Raw genomic sequence first — 25,138 nt, 5'->3', positions numbered from 1 at the left:
AAGATGGAAGTGAGGCCTCGGGGAGTTTGTTGAAGCATGAGGACGCGTTTACAGGGGCACTTAAAATTGTACGAGGTGCATGAGGGGGGGGGAAGAAGAATGAGGAATCCGGGGTAGGGATGAAGCACCGAGAATGAAGGATTTCGAGTTTTCGGAAAATTGGGGATGAATGGTAGTCTAAGGTTTCGGTTGGAAGTAGTGGAATTCCGGCGGAGCATGGGAGGGGGCGTCGAAGGCAATGGTGGGCGAGGAAGGTGTGCCGAGAGTTGCTTATTCGAGAGTTGGCTGGATGTGCATTGGGACGGGAAGGAGTGATGGGATAGCGTGGGCCAAAGGAAGGAGTGGGGAAATAGGTGCTGCGGAGGGTGAAACTTTTTCGGATGATTAGTTGCTCAGATGAGGGCCAGAGGTGTCGGTGGAATGAGGTGGTTTCCGAGAGGGAGAGAGAGAAAACGGTCTCAAAATACCTGAACTTGGAGAAATGAGAACTTGGGTACTGCAATCCTCAGGCGTTTGGAGAAGTTTTAGATGAAGTTTTCTCTCAACAGATTCGAAGTTTCATTCAAAAGTATTGTCTACTAGATTGCGGTTTCTGTTTGGTCAATGGACTTCCATACTTTCCTCCTATTTTATAGTACTTGAGTCTGTCTCCCCCTAACAGCTTCTTGGCTAATGAATTCCAGATTTCAATCTCTCAGTTAAGAGCTATTCTTAGTATCGATGTTACGGTTATCACCTTACTTACTTTGGGTGCGTTAGATGACGTTGTATACGATTTGTAATTGGGTAATCTATGTCTGGATTCTGAATCTGTTCATAATTCTATTGGAAAAACCAATTACGAAGTTCAATAACATTTAAGTGATTAGGCTTAAATTTTATTTTTTTGTTGAAAATGTTATTCGCAAGTGTAGAAAAATGCATAAAAATATTTATAATATTATTTTGAATCATAATATGTGCTATTTTTTTATTGCAGACAGGTCAATAGAGCAATGTGTAGAAGGTTGATACGCGTATACACTGCCTACTTATCTTATTCCCTCTCAGAGTTGCTTTTAGCATTCTGAGCAATGTATTTAGATGATAGAGTTTGATATCCGGTTTTCAAATGATAAAAGACATTTATTTTTGGACCGTTCTATTTGGATGAAATTTCTTGCTGATTCAGGCATTACGTTTTGTATATGTAATGGACGCTTTCTTTCTTTTGCGGTTTTTTTAGAATAATCACGTATGTAGGTCGTTAATGCATACATTTCGTGTGATTATTTATCGTTTGATATCAACATATTGAAATATTTATTTCTTGTTGTATTAGAGAAATAGTGCTCGGTCAAAACAGTTCCATAGTTGTAATTGTCTTGGAAATAATTTAATGAGCAGTAGTTCGTAAAACGTTATTATTTTGAATGGCTATCTGCATTTCATTTGTTTATGGCGGAGCATTTATCTTTCAATGATGCAGCGTTGTAATTAAAGATTTTTTATGCTTACGAAAAGATAAACGGCCAATCGGCCCATAGGAGAGATAACGCTGGAATGCTGCTGGTGATTCGAGCTTCCATGAGCTCTTCTACTTTATTTTAATTTAAAAAATCGTGATGACATAAAGTGTTTATTTTTTAACTTGTATCCAGAATCTCCCTGGGAAGGTGCCATGGCTTAAATTTCGGCCACGCCCCAGTTTCCCACGCCGCTATTGGTCGGAATCAACCGCGTCCTTGACAACGGGGCTCCCTATTGATTCACTCTAGGCGTAAGTCGGTCGCGGGTTATGCTCCGATTGGCTCTTGTTCAACTGAGGAAAGTCACCATCTCGCGGTTTCTGAGGACAATATTAATCGAGTCATAAAGATTAAGTACCCAACAATTAATTACTTTAAGAATGTCACATGTATTGATACCGCGATGATTAAAAGGCCTCCTAATACCCCATCACAAAACTTCATCGAGAGTATTTACATACATGATGTTCTTGTACGGATGAGAGTCGTCTAGTTCTATTTTAATCTTACAATTTTTCGATAAATGATAAAGGATTTGCAAAAAATATTTATCTGTCTTTTGTAAAAGATTTTCTCCATGGTAATTTGGTATCATCTTAGCTTATTTATTTTTTATATTATCTTTGAAAGAATACCTCGTTAAAATCCTAGCAAAGGTATGTTTACCCAGTCAAACTCGGTGTTAATCTCGGGTGTGTGGAATTTCATGATTGAGTTTTGTCAAGTATGGGAAATTTGAGCTGAAAATCCGTTTAAAATTTTTTTCGTTTTGAAACTGCAAAGTCAGTCATGTTATCATATGATCAGTGCTTAGTATTCATGTTTAATGTTTACTTCAGGAACACTCGATTGTGGAGGTCAGTTTCGGCTTCACTCGTCCCTGAATTAGAGAAGAAAACACCTAGCATAAAAAAGGTGAATGATTCGATAGGCTTCTCAGGTGGATTTTAAAAATGCTTTGGTATTTTATTTTATATTTTCTTGAATTATATTTAACGTTTATAATAAACTTAATAGCATTGAAACTCCTCCGTCAAAACCTAATTTTTATTATTAAAATAATTACTATATTTTTGTTTCGTCATTAGAATAGTTTACGAAAAAAACGTGGAATATCTTACTTCTGATTTCTGCTAAGGAATAAACGAATTGCAAAAGAGGTAACGTAATGATGGAATGAAAAATAACTTGAAATCATGATTTTCGAATTATAGGGTGGAATAAAAAAATTATTTTTATTATCTCAATTTAATATTCTCAAGCTATTGTTTTTAAGTTTCCATGAATCGTATGGTCGGTATTATATTTCTAAGATCAAATCTGAATGAGTTTTTTCTATCTAGTGCTTACCATATATTTTTCTCTCGGCTAGGTAGCACAGTAGTCAGAGCGTTCGACCACTGACAGGATAGTCCCGCTTTCAAACTCCCAGCCTGTCCATTTTGTGGGTCGTAGAAATGCCCGAGAAATCTCAGACGGCAAAGGGAATGGAATTTACATCTACCAAGAACGTGTGACTTTTACGCGTCGTAGGATTTACTTGAATTACTCATGAAGTAATTGAAGTGTAAAGTATCAGTGCTTGAAACAGTTGAAGATTTTTGAAGAACTTTTTTGGAAGTAATGTATATTCCTCTGAAAGATATATGCCCTAACGATGATAAAAATTATCATTTAAAGTTATTTAGCGAACGTAGTGCTAGATAGTAGTATGATTATTGAATTTGGGTACACTTCTCTACCTTTTGTATGATAAAATGTTTATTTCATATCTATTTTACGCCAAAGAGAATTATTATTTTCACTTTTCATTATTTCTAATTACCGTTGCCTGTCGTACTTCTTAACGTACTCTGTTAGTTCAATTTGTAACGTTCTCGTCAGCAACAACGATGGCTACGCGATTGATGGTCATACCTGGAGGACTATTTTTTTGCATATGATAGTTTAATGGTTATTCTGTCATTTCGGTGCAAAAATTATGCTCCGGGTATCTATACGAACTTTAATATAACATTAATGTAAATATTTTACAAATTAAAACAACTAGAAATATACTGTAAAAATATATGGAGTAACAAAAGACTGACTTTCGTGGAACCATTTCATGGAGATTTAAATGTCCGTGATATTTTTGGACCAAAAGAAGTTCTGTTTGAAAGTTAACTCTATTATAATAGTGTATAATAAAAGTTTTGAATAACTAGTTTATAATGGTTTGAATAGCAATTTACAACTTGAATTCTTTAATATTCATTCTCCAAATTTCTTACAATCTGTCGTATAACTCAAGTACATTAAGCCCAGCTTAAAACTGAAAGCAACACTATTGATTCATCTGAGCATTAGAGAACTCTAACATGCCATAGGCTCACTCACTCTATTCCCTTTGGTTGTGAGGGCCTGTTCGACATTTCCCAAACGCTCCTGCTCTCGCTCTCGGCCCCGGAGGTAATTAGACACGACATTTTATTTACCTCATCAAAGTTATTTATTTACTCATCGTCGTCATTTCCCGAGGGACCTTGTGAAGGCAATTAATTTGGCGCAACATATATAAAAACCTTCCGGGTATATACGAAACAACCAAGCTATGGCCCTTTATTTCCCAAGGAAAGCATGGTGGTGTGTTTCTTAAAGCAAAAGAGAGAGGAGATGAGGGAAGGGTGGAAGAAACGGGAGGAAAGCGTATTGTGGAAAAAGAAAAGGAAGGGAAAGATGGATCAGCGCGGAGAGTTGAGGAGGGAGGGAAGACGGAGGGGAAAGATACAATAGGTATTGAGTTTGATGGAGGAGACTTGACCAAATATTTATTCCGGAGACCAAAATGTTTTTGTTAGCAGTGCGTACGCACCAACCGTTTTGCACTTCTTATTGTTAGTTCCCTGTGAGGAATAGGGTTGTGGAGGGGGAAAGATAAGGGAGTTATATCGAATAAGAGTTGGAGAAAGTGGAGAGAGGGAGAAGGATGGTTGTTTCAGGGGAAAGTAAATAGGCCCAAAGACGGAGAGAAAGGGAGTTTACGCGTAAGGTGATGGGCGCGGCGGGATGGAATAAGTCGCCGTTTCTTTTCCACAATTTTTTTCTTCCGTAATTATTTTTTTGTTTCTGAACCATTATCAAAACTCCCAGGTCCAACACGCGCTCATCTGCATCTCCTTGTCGTGCTAATTTTTGCCATTCTCTTTCTCCCGATCTACTCTCCTCTTTCTCTCCTTATCAGGTAATACAAAATCTTTTGCTAGCTAATCTCGGCCGCCGTTATCATTTCTTCGTCTAAGCAGAGCGCCATGGTGGGAAGTTCGTCCTAGCGCAATGGTTGTCTTCGATTGAGGAGCGGTCACTCCAGCTTCCCCTTCCTTGTTTTCGTCAACTGGCGAGACTGCTTGCCCTCCATTCTCTCAGTTTGTTCCCCTACCAGCTACCGTTGTTTTATTGTTCTATATCTCATTTTGCGTCTTCGCTGTTTTTGTTTTCCCTACCTCTGAGAGGCAGACACAATGGGAACTGCGTGTGTGTGTGTATATATATATATATATATATATATATATATATATACACACACACACATTTACTTACTAGTTACTATATATATATATATATATATATATATATATATATATATATATAGTAACATATGGACGGCACAATATAACAAACAATAAAATACATAACAAGTAAAAGGACACTCATATTGTAGATTGTTTGAGCTTTCAGCCTTCTCTGAGGCCTACCGGTCAGTCTGACCTGATGACCAAACTTAGTTTGTCAGTCAGAGAATGGGTTGCAAGTATTGGTGAATGAATTGGTATTTCAGGGCAAGAGATATGGGATGGGAATTCATTCCCATAAATAAAGGTTATGCGATTTTTCAGAAAGAAAAGGCTAAGCTAAACATTTCAATATGAGGGCAAAAAATAGAGGAGTTAGAATAGTTTACGTAACTCGGAAGTGTTTTTGCGCTGGGCAAATAGGCTTTCACAAGGAGCAGGGAATTGATGACAGGGACGTTGAGTTAGGATGTTTAGTAAAGACTCGTTAAGCCTTTGATATGGAGCGTAGCTATGTACGGCGCGGAAACGTGGTCACTGAGGCAGGATGACAGTCGTAGATTGGAGGCTTTTGAAATGTCGATGTGGAGAAGGATAGAGAAAGTTAAATGGACCGAAAGGAAAACAATTGAGGAAGTTCTAGGTATGGTGGGTGAAGAGAGGGGTTTCTTGGGAGAAATCCTAAGGAGGTAGGAAAAATGGATGAAGGGCGTATTGATCGGCAGTGGGATGTTTAACACTGTAATAGAGGGGAGAATTTTAGGTGAACGAGGAAAAGGCAAGAACAGGATAGGGATGTTGGAAGGGATGAGGGGAGGAAGATAGTACACAGAGATGAAGGACTTGATGTAGAGTAGGATGCTGTAATGTGTTTTTGAGATATTTATTTGGTAGTTGTGTCCATCCAAAACCTATCTTAACCGGTAGATCACTAAATTATAATGATGTATCCATGCATATATATATATGTATATATATAAATATATATATATATATATATATATATATATATATATATATATATATATATATATATATATGTATATATATATAGTACAATACACAGTAACACACAATATAGAAACACAAAAAAAGAAGAACACTCACACGTTATTTCTTGATATTTCGACGGAAACAATCCGTCTTCATCTGAAGATATAGAAGTGGACATGTATATGTATATATATATATATATATATATATATATATATATATATATATATATATATATATAAGTACGACGAGTGACTGCCGCTTTGTCCAGTCCAAAAAGAAGGAACAGTTTTTATTGGCCTGAGGTTTCCTTGGGAATGAAATTCCAAAATAAGAATCGTGCGAGTACGTGAGTAATTGCAGGGGAAGAAATAATCAACAATGGAAGTCATTCCGGATTCAGGAATGTACAGAAAGGTGGCTTGAGACTGCCGCAAGAGTTTCCGGGGAGGGAGAGAATTAATTGATAGCGAAAATAAGGCACAGGTGACGGGAAGGAAATGGAAATTAGTCGCAAGGTGTTTGAGGACGTTGGATGGAGAGATTTTTCCTCCCACAGTTTTTGTCTCCTCATAAGTAGGTATTTCCTTCTAATGGATTCTGCTTCAGCTCCAAGTTGAGGATAATAAAATGTTTTAATGTGTCTGGTATTGATACCGATGCTAATTGTTAATAACAATATAATAACTTAATCATATTGGAATTTTTGCTACACACACATATACATACATGCAGATATATATATATATATATATATATATATATATATATATATATATATATATATATATACACACACACACACACCACACACACATTAGTGCGCATCGTAGTAGATTTAATTTTAGGGCGTCTGAAAGGTCATTTACGTAAAGGAAGTGCTTCTCAATCATTGGGAATAACGTTAACTTATGTTTATAACTTATGTTCTTTCTCCCCAAATCATTTCTACCGTCCTTCATGCTTTTCAATATGTATTCTATTTGTCTTTATTGCGTGATTACCTTACATTCTAAGTTCTTCAGTGCCCTTCATCTACTCTATTTTTCTTGGAATTTTATCAGCCCATTTCCCTTATTTCCTAGCCTGTAAAGGTTCTTTCCGTTGTCTTTCTCTCTGTACAGGCACAATTTTATCTTTATATTCTGAAGTCTACAAGGACCTATCTAGATCCCATTTCCTTCCGGTATATAGGTAATATGAACTTTGCTTTTTTATCTCCATCTCCTTTCATATCCCCCTTGGCCTATCTTAAGGGAGAAAACTTGGGTTTAGGCATGATTATGCATTTCAGTTTAAGTCAACGTAGAAGTTCGGAGGCATTTGTAAGACACCATTTTCATTCTTTTGGTATTTTGATGTGCGAAACTCCAGATTTATTCTCGTCATTTCTCCTACGCAGAGCATAAATTTAGTATATGAGGAAATTCCTTAACTGATGTATTCACCCGCAGAATTTCAATAGCGAATACTTCTTTAAAAGTGCTTACCTGATGGTTGCTGTACGAATTTCATCCCTTTTCGTTTCGAAACTGAAATCGCAATTTGTCGTCCAGTGGATAGTACGGTGAAAAGACAAATCGAGGATGGGGAATTTCCGAGTACTCTAGTCAAATTTGCCGTAGTCCTGTCGAAAAACAGATTCCCGGGCTTATTGAACGAAAGCTAGAAAAGAAAGCTAGAAAAGAAAGCTGCTATCCGGGAGCCGTCCCCTCTCAAGATTGAAAAAGGACGGGAATGGAAAAGGAACCGCGAACGTTTAAGAGTATGGGAACGACAAATGGCCGTGAGAATTGGGTTGAAGATAAAATGTTTAAAGATAAGGAGAGAATGGATGTGAGTCGCGGTAGAAGGGAAGAATTCAAGGAATGTGTGTTGTCTAAATTGCCGCTGGGGATGAGATAGAGGGGGGAGAGGTGGGAAGGAACTAAAAGTGAGAGTGCTTCCAGAAAAAAGGAAGGCGAGCGGGGGTGGCGGGGCTCCTGGAAGGGGAGTGGGAAGAAAACCTTTCGACTTACGGTTTTAAATATTGAGAAGTTTATTCTTCTGCTAGAAAGTAGTTCCTTCAAATCTTTTGTTTTATTCACATTCGTATAATGAACGTACACTCCATGACATTCTTTAGTGATTTTCAAAGAACAATGTTGAATATTTTCCATTTATACTGTGCCAATTCTAAGGTATTATATTTTTTTGTAGCCATTTAATATTGTAATTGAGGGTGATTTTGTTTTTAATATTTCATGTCGTGTGTAGTAGTAAATTGGAAATGTTTTAGAACGGACTTTATGTCAATCGGTGAATTTTAGCTGATGCCTAGTGAATATTCATTTATTCGATTGATTTATCGAATCAAATTGTCACTAGATTACTTTCATTTCAAACATTGAAGATTATGAAATCAGTAGTTCGGGTAATTTTTTCCATTAGTAGAAACCCTGGAAACGTTTGTTTTTGTTCCACTTTGACAAAGTTTGAATAATACTAAGGTGTTAGTCACATTTGTGTCACTATAGACTTAAATAAAGTGGGTTATTTCAGCAGTGGAAGCGATCATTACGCTGACGAAGGAACTAAGTTTTTTTTGCCTTTATGATATTCAATTTCAAATGAATTATCTGGAGTAAGAAATTTGCCATTTGTTTCATGTTACATTATTGATTGAATGAAAAAGCCAAGTATAAAACTGCTTACACACTTATGGCATTTTCTAGTTTCGATAAAAACATGTCTAATTATTAAGTGTATGCTTAGTAGCTTTTGTTTTTCTTTTTTAGGGAATCCTTACTCGAGAGAGTTTCCGAGCTGTGCTGGTGTGCTTGAAAACGCAAGAAGAACGATACTTTTCCAGGGTGACTTTTCTTTAAATGCTAAGCCCCGTCATTATAAGAATGCCGTTCAAGTTCTTACTCATCCACACTCTTACCAGTAAGTGATATATTATTCTTATTTTATCATTAAACATCATGTTCACGAAAAATCCACGGAATATATTAAAAAACGATATCTTTGTTGATAGCCATGCTTTTTAATATTAGTACTATTACTTCTTTTGAAGATATTTTCTACTGAATTTATGTGCTAGATAACATATGTCTCCTATTAATCAAGAGTCAAGACTCAAATCCAAATACCGGTAGGAAATCAGGAAGCTACTAAACCGTGCTCCATATGTTTTTTAATGGTAATATATGCTATTTTTAGAGTTAATAATATTAGTATTTACATTATTGCGGCTATTTTGACTAGATCAAAGCTTCATATTACACGTTCCTCTCCTTTCATCAGATCTGAGTTTGACAAGTACTTCGAATAATCCTGGCTTAGAATTAGAGGTTCTTACACGCCTCCCGTTCAACATGAATCAACAGCTTTCTAATTTTACTTTTATTTAAAGCAGATTTTTAATTTATATTTACTACAAAGTACTTCACGTTGTAAATCTACTTGCGCAAACCTTATTCCAAAAATATTCCAGTAGCACGCTTTATAGGAATCCATGATAAAGCATCAATACAGGTCAAGGTAGTTGCTCACATGAAACACGGAAAAAGTGAGAGATATTCCAACAGATCCGTTATCCCAACCCCCTTGCTTGTTACCAACCGGGGACTCACCGTATTTTAGTGTATAGATTACCTTCAAATTTTATCCTCTCGAGTGCAGTTACGCTCTTGGTTTTAGGAGGCGCTGCCGATCCGCTCCTGGGTCTAGCAGCAAGTGAAGGGTGAATGCATGTGATGCAATAGACCGGAAAGGAAAGTTGCTATTGGCTGGCGAAACGGTAAAAAGGAATCAAGGGTGCTAGATCTGCACAGTGGCGGATTGGCGGAGGGCTCGAGTCGAGGGAAAGGAGATGAGGAGTGGAGAGAAAGTTTTCAGGAGTGAATAGTAAACTGAGCGAGGGCGAGGAAAATTCAAACCGTGTGGGGAAATTGCAGCAGCGGCAGTCGCTGCAGGCGGAGCTATTGGATAAAAGTTTAGATTAAATTATTATGAAAAGAGGGCAACTTACAGCGTTAATGACGTAGGAGAGAATGGAATAATAATGGATCAATCTCACGTTTACCTCAATTCTTACCTTTGATGACCAGGTTCGTGGGAATGGTTTTACATAAAGAACTGATTGTGGAAAGTATAGAGTTCGCACCGTTCTTTACTAATGAATAAATGAAATTACTAAATAAATATTTCACACTTTATTTATAAACACGAATAGTTTGGACGCATAAACGTCATCCGTGTGCTGTGTTTCTAGCAGATAAATTATGTGTAAAAAATGGTGGAGAGAAGTAAAATGGGTGAGGATGAAGGGTTAGGGCCACTAATGACGACTTTGGATAATGACGTTGATGCGTCGAAACACTTGTAGTGTTTATAAATAATTTTAAACATTAACTTCCGTAGTTTTACTTCTTTATGCATTGAAATGTATCTTCAAAAAGTTAAGGCTTCTACAGTCAACTTTATTGCATTGTTTTTTGTGTTTAGAGAAGAAAAGATGAAGATTGAGTAAACGCCATAAAGATATAATTGAGTACATCCATCCCTTCTGAACAACATGACAGCCTCATTATTTAGAATAACTTAAGGAACAAGATGCTCAAAGTACTGAATGAAAAAAAAAACAATTTATCTTTCCGCCAAATTTTTTATGCAGTACAACAAGTTTTAACGCATCTGCGGTATCCGAAGGTACCAGGTACCTAAGGATGACGCCGATGTGTTGCATCTAGTTCCCCCGAATATCACATTTGCTGCAAAGAAAATAGTTTTTTTTTTACGTCTATGATTATCGATTTACGCAAAGTTAAGGCTGTAAACATCGAATGGTCAAAGTATTAGACACAACAGAGGAATAATTATGTAAGGCAAAGAAGCCTTCGCAAGGAGGAGGGAGTTGATGACAGAGTGTTTGAGTTCGGATGTTTAGAAAATATTCGTGAAAACTCTTACATGGAGCGTGGCTTTGTACAGCTCGGAAACTTGGTCGTTGAATCAAGATAATAGGTGTAGATAAGAGGTTTTTGAAATGTTAGTGTGGAGAGGGATAGAAAAGATGAAATGGACGGAAAGAAATCATGGTGGAGGAGGAGAGAGAACGGTTGGGTGAAATCTAAAGGAGGCAGGAGAGGTGGATGCAGAGCATTTAAATTAGGGATGGAATTTTAAAGGCTATGCCGGATAGGAGAAAGCCAGGCTGGTGAGGTATGGGGAGAAAAAGGATATATATTTTGGACAGAATGTAGGGAAGTAGAAAGAATGCGGAATTGCAGGATAGATATACGGTGGGGTTGAAGAGTAATGTAAAAGTGTGGGTTGTTGTCTTGCTGGAAGAGGTAAATAAATTCAGCGAGACTATGTTCATCCAAAACCTACCTTAAACGGCTTAAAATCTATAATAATAATGGCACATTGAGTAATACATATCTTAGGTCGGAAATAATATTAGGTCTGTCCCAAAAGAAGTATGCCTTTTTTCCCGAATTGACGGATGGACGGACAGGTGGCGTTTTCTCTGGTTTGGGAAAAGCTCGAGGCCAGTGGCAGTTGGCTCCTTGTCTTTGCGGAGTGCGGGTCGTTCGATTAAGAAACCTCTATTACATGACCTCGGTTTGTACTGTCATCAACCGGATATTGGAGCAGCGCTACGCCATCACATTTTGCGTGAAACTGGGGAAAACCGGGAAAGAGACTCATAACTTACTCAAGGCAGCTTATGGTGATTACGCGATGGGTAGGTCGGGTGTTTTTGAGTGCCACTAGTTGTTCCGATCGTTCAGGACGCCCTTCGACCTCAAAAAGTGACGCAAATCTTGCAAGAGTGAAGGCGTTTTTGGACAGGAATCGTAGACTAAGTTTTCGCATGGTTTATGATGAATTTGGCATCCCCAAAAGTGATGTGCATCGGCTTTTGGCTGAAAATATGGGCATGGGAAAGGTATGTGCGAAGTTGTTGCTGCGAGTTCTCTCGAATTGACAAAAGGAAAGTGAGTATCCGAATTGTATAGACAATGTCCAGCCATACTTCTTCCTCCTCTTCCGCCTCAAATCCGTGCTGAAAGGACGTCACCACGGCTAAGTGGAAGCGTTACAACAGGCCTTGACGGGGAGCTTGGTAGCATTCTAGGCGAGGCCTTCCAGAAGGCGAATGAGGCGTGGAAAACCCGCTGGCAGCAGTGTGTGGATGCACACGGGAGCTACTTCGAAGACTTAAGAGTGAATTCACCAATTCTGGCATTAAGGTTTTTAAATTGACTACGTCCTACTACTTTTGCGACAAACCTTGTAGGTTTTTATTATTAACCGAAATTTGGGAGTCCCGAAAATATGAGTAACACTCAATAAAATCAAATTCAATTTATGACGGCATTTTACCTACATTTAGATTTAAGATCAATGGTTATGCAAGGATTATTATACTCTCAACTGCATGTGGGTGTTTCATGAAATTCCTCAAGAAAATATTCTATCTTAATGTCCGAAGAAGAGAGCAAATGAAGTTACGGTCGCATTGTTAACATTTATTTGCTTGAACAAATCTGTTGCAACAATTTCATAACTGAGATTTTTGTATGTTGTTTGTGGTTTTATAAAAACGATTTACGGTCTAATATACTAGCCAAAATATCTTTTCGTGAATCAATGCCAAAAAAAACGAAAGAATTTGGTCCATTCTTTCGAGGTGAGCTCTCAAGGAAGGAGAGAGAATGACTATTTCGAATGGGAGGATTGATTGTGGCTGTGAGCGATGTCACTCAGGACCCTCTTGATCACGAAACAATTAAGGAGCACTTATTTTGGTTTCATGCATCCAATGACCTTGAGAAAATAGAATTGCCAATTGCCTGAATCGGAAATTTTCAAATACTCGTTGCCGATTATGAGGTTGCCACTTGTGGTCCATTAATGTCATCATATTCTCAAGGTGAGCGACAAGTTACGGGGTAACATAAGGGGCAAGTTTCCGACACTAGGCCTCTTTAACTTAATTTTTTAGTAGTCTTATACAAATCCCAAAGTTTTTACTGGTGATATTTACATTGTCAGTGCATCGATTAATTGTGTCGAAATATATGGAATGTTAATTTTTTAACATATTTTAAAATTTTAAAAGAGTAATCACTCGAGGATTTATTCGCGAAAAGATGAACTTATTCGAAAATGATGCTAGGGAAAGCTGGGCTCATCCGTCAAGAAAGAGATAGAGAACGAGCTGGGATATGGTTGGGACAGGATGCTTATCCTAGGCAGTTTTAATTAACTTTGACCAATGCTTTAAAGTGAACCCTGAAAGGTAACAAGGACGTAATAACATCTTATGTGCGGTTGGGTGTAAGATTTTGGGGGGTTTTCCGGCCGAGTCGGATGAAAACGCGGAGAATGCGGGAGAGAGATGCGGGGTAGATGAAAAGGAGTGGGCGAAGGGCAGGAAGCGGAAAGGGGACAGGAATGAACGAAATGCGTAATGGGGACGCTGAAGAGGCTGGCTGGTGGAAAAGGAATTAAGGCAGGAATGAAGGAGGACACGTCGAGGGGCGAGAAGAGGGAAACTGGAAGGAGGCGGAGACACTGGGATCAGAGGTCGTGACCACCGAAGGTATGGGTAGGAATCTGCCGCCGGGATATCATTTCGTCCTCGACCGTCGGCGCACATAAACACACACACCAGCCCGCGTAGAATATATATACATAAGTGCTTCTATTCTCGAGCGGAGACGATATGTAGTTGGGGTCGGCTAATGCTTCCCACGGAGTTCTCTCCCAGTTAACGCTTCCAGACGCCACACCGAGCCGACATGCTCCCACGCGAATGTAACGTACGCGAGGTAACCCGACGGAAACTTTATTGCTTAATTAACCGTGCAATATGGGAACTAGAAGTAACATTGTCAGGGATTTCATTTGCAATGATAGCTTAAAATTATCCTAGCGTCAGTGGATTATTAGGATAACTTCGTTAAACTAGCTACAGCTTAAAATACCATTTACCTTATTGACTTTCGCTCCAATTCGTTGATTTATATATTCTACCTTGAGCGGTTTATAAAAATTCTTACTTTAACTCATTGCTTGATAATAAAAAAATGAATTAATTTATGACGTTATCATTACAGGTAAACTCTGTGTGAAGTGGAAATAAATTTCGACAATATTTGGCCTTCGCTAATATAATTCCAGATTCTGTAAAGTTCTGCATCACGTTTTTTAATACTCTTCACTTTTACGTATTTCGGGTAACATTATACTTCTTACGTCTGCAGTATCCCCGCGTCCTTAGTGATTTATAAAATGTATGCCGAGGGGTTTTTCATGTACTCCAAGATGAATGGTTGATATTTATATTCAATGATTGTTTTAGTCATATTCAATAGCGTAGATATTTTTCAGGTGTACTCATTTCCCAATTGAAGCATTAGGATGCCGCTATAGTATTCGGCTCAATACAGCATTCGAATCACGAGCATACATGTAAGTTGGCAGGCTATGCAGTTGGCAGGGTGATGGTAATTGGACTCAGGCCATTACCGGCCTCGACGATACTTGTGATGTTACAGTGGTGGACGTAGTTTAGCATGGGCCTTTTATTTGAGTCGAACTAATAATGCCAATCACTAATATCAATATTTACCTAGATTTTTTTGCTCTTAACTTGGAGCGTGGGATTCAACTTATGTATTCTATTACATAAGGCTTTGATGTGGTTTATATTTGTAATAGGTTTATTTTTACACTTTTAATTACACTTTTAGCTCTCGGCGAGGAAAATGCATGCGCCCAATGGGAAGTATGATTTTTTTAGCATAGTAAGTGCAGCCATACATGCAATGTTAGTGAGAGAATGCCGGAGATACAGTTTGCAGCTAAAGTATATATGCTTTAAAAATACCACCTAAGCTGAATATTTCATCGAGCCAAAGTTTTTAAATAATTCTTATTCTGAAACTAATTAACATATCCCAAACATACATTTAAATTTATATGATAATTTAAATTGTTGGGGTAGTGATCATTTTAAGGATGTCTTTTTATATTAATCGTGAAGTCTAGGTTTGGAAACTTTTATCCTTTATAACTGTAATTTAAAGCCATCCATTTCTTGGAGGTGTGCCAACGTTGAGGTCACAGTCATTTATGTAAGGTGGGCAACCTGAGCGTGGTAGAAATCTAGGATAGGATAGAGAAGAGTGCAGAGATATCTTCAGATTTTGTCCGCTCTCGACTGAAGGCGAGAGGGCCCTGGTTCACCGTGGAATCCTGCCCGAGGAGCACTGCAATTGAAGAGTTCTCTACGAGTCTCCGAAGCAGGAATCTGATTGCCAACGAAAAATCAACCACCGTAGCGACGAGAGTAGAACACGGGCGCCCCACTCAATAATCCAGTACATAGACCATCGCACCATTCCATTCGCTACTTAGTGAACTCTCTAATAAATCAATGGAGCGAAAACGGAATCGAAGTACGGACATTGGATATCTTTATGCTAACCGCCGGAAGAGAGCTATAACTCACGATGATTTGCTGTTCGGGCTAATTATTTTTGGCTAATAGGGGGGGGGGGAGGGGGGACTGATGATAGGATTATTCGACCGTAGTACAAAAATATATATGCAATAAATCGGATTGTAAGATGTTATCATGTCGGCGTACGTCAAAATTGAGAGGCTTATGTTATGATAAGGTATTTCATAACGATTTCGTCTGATGGTACTATCGAAATACGGTAAATAAGGATGCTCATGCGTAAGCTGACAATTGAAATGTATTCAGAGGGTGGCTGCGGTGGTGACAGTGTGGCTGGTTGATCAAGTAATTGATTGTTTTTAAATCGTTTCATATTTAATTAATTATTAAAAACCAAAATGAATGCTGTATAACTATAATGAGCCACAGTGTGGAACCATAATATGGCCTACCTGTTTAATGACATTGAAGTTATACTATAAGCATATTAATCTAGGTTTTAAGGCAAAACCAGCATTTTAATGAAGAGTTTGTAAGCATAACTTACTCTGTTATTTTTAGTTGGACTGACGTATATGTATATGGTCGCCATCCTCTGGCTAAACAATGGAACTGAATTATGTCTAATATTCCTACTGATTTAACAAGAGAATTTCCCCGAGATCACTATCAAAATTAGTAATCCAAGTATAAAGAATGGGAATAAGAGACAGAGGAAAGAAATTTCTGATAGCATGGTTGGAAAGGTAGGGTTGGAGTGCAGGGTCGTATCGGAATCAGGAATGGGCCCCTCAGGATGAGGTAATGGGAAATCAAGCTTTGCCCCGGGAATTATGCGCTTCCTTCAAATTGGCTATTCGCGGCTGGGATGAGGTCACCCCTTCTCGACCGCCTCCCCGCTAACTCTCCCCTTAATTTCCTTGCCCGACCTTCCTGGAAAAATTCCTTTTCCCATCTCTACTCTAAAAAACCAGTTTCCATCTTGATGTTACGACTCGTGTCTCCATTCTTTCATATTTTTAGCCAGTGGTGAAATTGACTGGAATAAGCTTGCCCGACAAGCTCTAATGCTTCATGAGTGGCGACTGAAGCATAGATTGCTTTCACTTAAAGATTTCGGTGAAACACTACAGCAGTCACATTCGTGTAACTACCATTTAAAATATAACTGTTTGTATATTGACCTGAAAATCTGTTTGCCTTGTTCTATTGAGGAGAAACAATTGAACGAAAATGATTAGTGTAGCAAAATTACTTATTTGAATAATTTTTGTCTAAAACTATATTTTAATTGATTTATTATACTCCTAAAGTCAAAAGTAATCACTGATTTAATAAATAACTCGACCCTATTACATTTAGGCATGTTTCAATATTAATCTGGATTGCAGGCATTTCTTTTCCTCTTCAACAGGATGTCCGCCATTCAAGATCTTAATTTAATTCACAAAAAGCAAGTTACGCTTAAATATGTCGAAAGTTCAAATTAAGTACTTGGTGCCCGATCTTGGTTTTTTTTACTATTTCAAGTGTCGTCATTAGTCTGCTGTGTGTATGGTGCAGTTTAGTGCAATAAGTTTTATTTCTGGAAATCAGTGGTCGATTTGGAGATGAGAAAATTAAGTTAATTAATTATTATTACCAATACTGCTGGAATTGGCACTGTGCTACAGTTGTAGGAAGCAGAACTGTAACCTTAATTTAAAAACTGAACTGCAAAAACAGTGCCTCTACTTTAATTCATTAAATAGTTAGGAAAGAAATAAAATACTCCATTTTTTTATGAAGTTTATAGGCTAAGATTGGTCTTAGCAGAAACTTAGATGGTAAATTCCTTTGAGGATTTGAAATATAATATATGATGCCACAATATGATGAATGAATGAAAATGATGCCACCAGCAATTATGTCACATTACGTACTTAATGCATCAATTAAAAAGGACTCAGTTGAGCATTCCACGGGGGGGACGTTTTTATAAAGAATTCCTATTTCATTTGGTATTATAATATTGTATTTAGTCTATACCTCCTTGATAACTTTTTCTGTGACTGATGCTTAAAGTAAACATTTTGTCAGTAAGCAACTTTCGTTCGGTGAACATATGAGATGAAAATTGAGAAAGAATTTGTATTAATCTTGCTTTTATTTCATGACAACTGTTGACGATTTTAAGAAATGGGAGACTATTATCATAGATGGAGAAAGGTGCATGTACAGAAGTAAAAATGAGTAGCCATGATGCCCAAATAACATATCCAACTGGCACCCGATTTTATCAATACTAGTGTGATTGATCTCTTTCTCATGAAAAAAGTTGTAACTTTGGAGAAAGGGTGAAATAATTGCAAATAGGTAGCCAAATTTTCATCTAAGGATTGTCGGTATGAAGTCAATTTTAAATGTTTCAAACAAGAGAAAAGAGAGAAGAAGCGAAGATTGTAGTGATAGAAAGGGGAATGGGGGAGTAGGAATTGTTGAGTAAACAAAAATTCGACGGTGAAGACATTACCACGGAGGGTGGGAGGAGGACATCGGTATGAAAGTCCTCGAAAGGGTTGTGGAGGGACTACTTGTTTTGGAGGGTCGAGTTAGATGAAGTGTGTATAATGAGGGAATGTGGAGAATTTGGACGCACAATTAGGGCGGGACTAACCAAATGGAAAATGCCACCCAGGATCCCAGAGCAAATACTTCGGAAAAATACCTTAATTGATCCAGGGCTTAATTTGATCTATTAATCTTCTATAAGATATAAATATAGGCGAAATAATTTAGCCGAATGTATTCATATTTCTCATTATCATTAATTCTAATTTTTATCAATGCCATTTACATTTATTTTCCATGTGATTCTTATTTAATTTGCTTTCTTACTTGCGGTCCATAAACACGTGTGCGTATCGTTATTGGTAGTGGTACTTGAAATCAAATCTTTTCCCTCATCCCCCTTGTTGTTTTAACAATTATCTTTTATCGTCAATCGCCTGATTAATTCTTCTTTATTTTACTTGTAGCGCTTTTCATTATTTTACAATCCTAAGCACCTCCTCATCTCACTTACTGTGCTTCATTTCACAACTATATGTATTGATATTAAGTCTAATAATCAACTTTAAAAATCTAATAAACCCATTAAAACTACTATACAATGGGAAAAGTATTAGAAAAAAGTTCAAAAATTTCATTGATCCGTATTTTAAATTTGTTAGGAGAAAGACTTAAGTATATGTCTTTAGGAACAAAGTCGGCATGGGCTGTTAATTATAGTTTGTGAGTGAAACTAGATAGATCATCTTGTTTGAAAATGGACATATTGGACGTTAAAAATCAGGAATGCAACGGGTCAGTTGGGCGGATGTCATATATAATGTCATTTGGTATTGTTGAAAGCTTTGGTGAGTAAAAGGAGAAGTGGGTAAACGCCATTGGAATTTGAGATCACATTTAAGTGACGAGAAAGGAAAATTGAATTCAAAGTGAAGTACGAGAGAGCATTGCTTGCGTTTGAAGTGTGCGGTGTAGGAGGAAGGGGTTTTGGATTTCCGGAAGTCTAAATGTATGGAAAAGAGTGGGAGGCGGTGGACGGACGAGGTCTTTAATCTCCTGGACCCGGCTCGTGTTCTCTAAGTTGGAAATTCGGATTTGGAGGGAGGACGGACGGAATTGGCGAGACCAAGAAGGTGGGGCACGCCCTCCTTACGAAAAAGCGATGTTAGCCTATAGATAGAAGGGATGTAGGAGACATGGATTTAAGGGAATTGATCGGAGGCGTCGTCGGCAAGAAGGTAGGAAGAGGTTAAAGGTTAAGGAGGGAAAGGTCCGTAGAGACGCGTGGCATCATCTGTACCCTTGACTGCTCGTTTGACTACTCGGGGGAGTGCCTAGGGTCATGGGAAGAAGCGCGTGAGGTCATCGCAGAGGTAAACCCGTAAGGAAATGTTCTGTTTTGATAATCGGGAAGTGATTGACGAATCAATGCAATCGGAATACTAAATGCGTTAATATGTTCGTAAATATCCATATGTAGCAAACAAGTAATGGAAGAAGGTATCTGGAAGAATACAAGTGGATCTTTAATTTAAATTAAACTAGTCAAATGGAACTGAACTTATTCATCAGGTGGTGTAAACTTTGAATAAAGGTTTATTGCTTTAAGGTGAAAAGTGCTTCAACAAGCATATTCAAAGTGGTGAATATATGTCTGGGCTTGTCTAGGTTTGTCTATTGAATTAGTAAAAACATGTCCGAATGCTTGCATTTGCTCATTTGATATCATTACTTTCATTGAAAACTAGTTTAAAATATATTATTAAAATTAATAATTCGCGTCTGATAAAATATCAAAAAGATTACTGTTACATATATTTGAATAGTCGTGATAGCAATTGATTATGTGATGGATCTACGAGAAGGTGTTAAGAAGTTGCCCAAATATTTTCAGGTGAAGTGAAGTGACCAATATGAAAATAGTAGTTAAATATTTGCCACGATTTCTTTGAAAACGCTCATAATATTGTCGAAGCTTTCCGTTCTCTGCAAGCGTGTTTTCCAATAAAGACCTCCGTTCAGGAATATCCGTGGAGTATTCGAGGATGCAGAGCTCCGATTCAATAAAAGCGGCGCTATTTTGAAATGTCAGAAAATATACGATTTTTGTTGAATTAATTTTTGCCTTATGTGTGACGCAAGGCATTGGGATATTAAAAAAATAAAAGTATAAAGGATATACTCGTAGATTGCGTCGTCCTTAGGGCGTCGAAATGGAACCCGTTTGCGCTTTAGAATCCTTTCCCCCATGTTATCTGTCGCCTGAGAGACATGCCCCCCCCTCTCTTTCCCCTCTGTTTCAAAAAAATAAGACAATCCGATGAGAAATGCAATAAACCAAGCGAAACGATTCCCCTGGGTCCTGCTCGGCCGGAGGATGGGACGGAAATCGAATCTGCAGCTACTACTTCATTGGAGTAGAAAGAAGGAATCGTTTTACACCGAAGTCAGCCTCGTTGGGAAAGAAGGGGTATGAGGATGGGGAAAGGTTGGTGGCAGAAAGGAAGAAGGCAGCGGAGAGGGTAAAAGGAAATTAAATGGTAAGGAGGAGAAGACTGGCAAACGATGAGTGCTAAAGGAAAATGAGAGCCGTGAGGGTAAAACAAAGGAAGCGATAGATGCGAGAAAACTGTAGAGTAAGAGTGAGAAACAAGTAGGAAAAAAATAACGCCGGGAAAGCCTTCCGGGTGATAGGGGTTCGGGTAGCCATAGGAATAAGCTGATAATCATAAAAGAGAAATGTGTTTGTGCTTACCCTTTCAAGTCCCGAGTTGTCGGCATTCCAAGCGATGACAGGAATTCCTAGGTAGCCGGCCAGCTGTAAGAAGTACTGCGCAGAAGCCGTGCTCCTCCCATATTTCTCGTAGTTCATCAAATACAGTATGGCGGAGACATTCACCGAGAGGAATTCTTTGCAGAGGGAGTTCAAGATGGCTAAGGAATACAATATGAATGAAACAAGACATTAGAATAGCTCCATAGACATTTAAAGCATTAGAATCAATGAGAAGGGACCCAAAAAAATTGAATGGAGAGTTAGTAGGCGGAAAATTCAGCCTTAATAGTTTCAATGCAGCCTTGGAGAATTCATCAAAGCAATGATATCTATAAGGCCTTATTATATTAATATGTGTTTTACTCCTTGAAAATTAAGTCCGCTTGGCTAGTTAATCTGAAATGCATATTGAATGAAATGAAGTTGAACAATGTGCCTTACAGTCCTTAACGACACTCTTGAATAGAACCCATTGGGAATGCATTATACTTGTACAGGGTCACGGTTTGAGTGCTTGTGTACGTGCTTCACCTTTTTGACTTTATTTTACTACTCTCCACGCTTCTATACATTTTAACTTTTAATTATTGGTTTTGTGGAAAGGTGAAGATTAACAACTGGCAATCGACTTTATTAAGAATTAGTTAGCAATGAACGTTTTTTAATAATACTGACTTCATGATTTTTAAAATATATGTCAACGACACAACATTCCTTCAAATCCAGTTTCCTAAATAAACTGAGAAACAGTATTTTCTGTGAAAAAGTGATCAATAATAGTGACGTGAAACGCTTTAATTTGACCGATACGTTTCTCAGGTGAGATGGAATAGTAGTACCGACCGTCTTAAACTTACCTTCTCTCGACCTTTTATCACTATTCACTTCGCGGCATCGCACATAATACTTTGGCCAATGAACACAAATGTCTGCGATTTTATAACTTTTTGCCAAATTAGAAAAAATACCAAGTTGTTTTGAAATAGCTTATTATTTACAGCTTTTAATTAAATGAACTCAAAAATCAATAGGCGTTTCGACCGCTTGTTCTAAAATCGTGACTAGACCAATATTTTTCTTGGCTTTTTTATTTTGATTAAACGATGAATGCAGAATTGTTTTTCTTTTTTCATCGTATGATAATGATCCGGATATTTATTCATCAACTTCTTGGCGAGACGAATATATTTTACCCCTTAACTGGCGAGCTTTACAAAGTGCGCGGGAGGGCACACATCCACTTTGCCCTCAGCGAGGGCGTCAACCCAAACTTTGTTGTCACCCAATTCTATGTTTGCCCCGGAGTTACGAAATCCCATCTCACGGCGCATGCAGCGCCGGCGTACGAAATAATCGCATTCCCGTAAGTCATTTGTTCGTCATCGGAAATTCCCTTCCGAAGGTGTCTCCTCACTAGCGTATCCCCAAATCGATTCTTTGAGCCACCTCGCGCTCCCCGTTAGCACTCTTTTTCTTAAACTCGATGGTTTCAGGCTTCACTTTGTGGAAATCCATTCTAATAAATCAAAAGAGAGATGGTACTTTTTTCCACACTTTATTTTACAAGTCGACCGGTTTCGTCGACTCTTTTTCTTCCCATCCCCATTGCTCCTATCCTCCAACCTCTTCTCACTTCTCTCTCTCTCTCTTTCTCTTCTAATTATTCCTCGTCGACCACTCACTCCTCCCTCCATTTCATCCCTCCCATCATCTCTTTTCACTCTCCCACCTCGGTCTCACCTCCCACCATCCATCCCCTTAAACCCGTCTCAGCTCATTCTCATGTCTCTTATCACTAATTCTCCTCACATATTAGGGCTCCCCTTCTTCCTCGACTGACACCTTTCTTCCATCCGTCCGCTGCTTTAATATTCATCGCCGTCTTAGTTTCACCTTTCATCCCTAACGATTTTATCTCTTTGTATCTTTTTCGCTCCTCATATATTCCGGGGATAGAAATGTGCATTTTTCGGGCTCGCTTTCTCAATGGCTTTGCGACATTTTCCTCACGTCCTCCATAATGTACCCGCCACCTTCCTCTCCTTTCGGCTGCCGAAACTCACATTCTCTGGCTCGTGCAATTTTCTCTCAATTCTCTCCAACGACGCTTTCATGTGCCTATACTCATCTAGGCTCATCTTTTTCCTCGGGCCCTTTGAAAATTCCTCTTATCATTGAACTACTACTTTTGTGATTTTCCCCTTTACGTGCATGCCGTAGTTTTCTGCATTATTTTAAATTGTGGGATAGGTTTGCTCGCACATATATCTTATTTGTTTATGAGGTATTTTCTGTCCCATTTTTCAAAATAGGTGAGAACTGGTTTCCCTTTTCCTTTGTATATTGCCATAAAGGAACGGGAACGTAAAATGAGAATGTCATGGTCTGAATATTTGGCTCGAGTGAGCCTCTTTCTTTCGTTTTTTCGTGTCTCATTATCGGGGGGGGGGGGGTTCCTCTTTCTTCCCTCCCTCTCATTAATACTCTGGTGATGCCAAATTCTTCCCTCGTCTCTGCTTCCTTTCGCTCCATGCTGCCTCCCTCTCTAATAAAACCCCCTTATTTTTTCTTTTCACTACTGTTTCGTCCTTAATATTCCGTCCCTTTTTCCCCGCCCCTTTACTTTTGTCATTTCTTATAACCCTCTCCTGTTCATTTTCTGTTACATGGGAACCTATATTCTCATTCTCTCGCCCCAGTTTCCAGTTGCGCGCGAGGTATTTTTCGCTTTTGCGAATGTTACTTCGTTAAGGTGGTGTACGATTTCATTGGACTGTGGGCAAAGCTATCTCGTAAGTCCCAGAGACGATTCACAGGTGGGAATGTAGGTCGAGGCCTCGTTTGACAATGCCTACCCATAATCAATCCAAAAATACTTGGAAAGTTAAGCGTCCGTCTACTTATGAAGCTCTAACTGAGTATCGTTACGCGTGTAATTGTCGACTAATGGTTGGGCATTGATTTTCTTGACCTATCCTTCTCCTTTATGGTGTTAATAGCATGCTTCCAAGCCCTAAAATGCAAATATGTAGCATAACAAATGTCTGGTGTTTGCTACTACGCGAGAAAAATTAACCAAAAAGTATCTGGTAAAATTTATGATCCATGCTTCCAGAGTTTCTGAATGTAATTTTTTAACTAATCTTCGTGATTAGAGATGCGTTGCTCAGAACAGCTCCACATGATACGATACACCAGTAAATTGATCGCAATGTTTCGCTCGGCTCTCTCTCATTTCCATTGCTCATGTGAAGATGAAATTCAAATAGATATCTTTCACTGTATATCCAAATCCAATGGCTATGTTAAAACATGGCCTGTCATTTTAATAGCTGCTCAATTAACTGGAAGGTCTGTTGTGGAAATTATGTACTGCCTTTCTGCTTGCTCTTTTGTACTCTTCCAATTAGTGATGACTTTACTACGAGAAAAAAAATTCGTTTTAGAATATATTTAAAAATTCAAAAAGAATGATTGCGATGACAAACCTAGGGATAGGATACCATGCTTCTTGAACTTTACAATTAGAACTGGTTTTAAACCGTGACTGTATATTATCAAATCAAAGTATTCTTGATGTGAAATAGGGAGTGCTTTTTTGCCAGTCAATACGATAAAACTTTATACGAGCAAAGTAGTAATATTTGTCTCGTCAGAATCAAAACCATTTTTAACTCCGGGAAATTTTTACTGCTATTTGAATAAACAAGGGTTTTGAGTTTTCCAACAAATTATCCCTGACGAGCTCTAGTATTGCGATTATCAGAAATAGTGATACATTCAATGAAAATGGTAACTTCAATTGGAAATCATATTTAATAAAATGCTATTTAGCTATATCCCCTGGCAGATATTGTTTTAAGATTAAATTGATTTATTATTAAAAACCTTCATGTTAAATAGCATGTGTGTCAATAATAGAGGGAATTCCTTGGAACAAAAATAAATCCTAAATATCCTCTGCTTTTATTGGCAGGCCATTCCGAAGGCTAGTAACACAAATACCTAGAACACCATAGCCCCTGCATTTCTAATCCTCTTAAGAAAAGTGGTATAAACAAACAATTTGGCGTAACTATTAGCGCTTACCTTGTGGAGGGTATGGAATTTCGCAAATGGATAAAGGTACTTGCAGGTTTTATTTTAAAGTCTCGAGGAAATAATTTGAAGTAGGGCTATCAAAGCAACACGCCTTACTTTTTTGCGACTTTTTTCTTGAATAAGGCAATTACTTCGGCTAAGGATACGTGAAGAGTTAAGACTTTCTCACTCTGACTCTTTCTTAAGGCAATTT

General features: G+C 38.1%; 1 protein-coding gene across 2 annotated transcripts in view; it reads right to left on the bottom strand.

The window, feature by feature from the left end:
• Nmdar2 (NMDA receptor 2) overlaps window positions 1-25,138 on the bottom strand; it is a 379,887-nt gene that overhangs the window by 92,923 nt on the left and 261,826 nt on the right. For both annotated transcript variants that reach the window (XM_071593793.1, XM_071593785.1), the window contains exon 2: window positions 20,824-21,002. In XM_071593793.1, the coding sequence (XP_071449894.1) occupies window positions 20,824-21,002 (179 nt within the window). The remainder of the gene's footprint in view (window positions 1-20,823; window positions 21,003-25,138) is intronic.

Source organism: Hetaerina americana, unplaced genomic scaffold, assembly GCF_022747635.1.
Source record: "Hetaerina americana unplaced genomic scaffold, ioHetAmer1.1.p SCAF_1, whole genome shotgun sequence".
In the NCBI taxonomy this organism is placed as follows: domain Eukaryota; kingdom Metazoa; phylum Arthropoda; class Insecta; order Odonata; family Calopterygidae; genus Hetaerina; species Hetaerina americana.
This window is presented reverse-complemented; position numbering and strand designations above follow the sequence as displayed.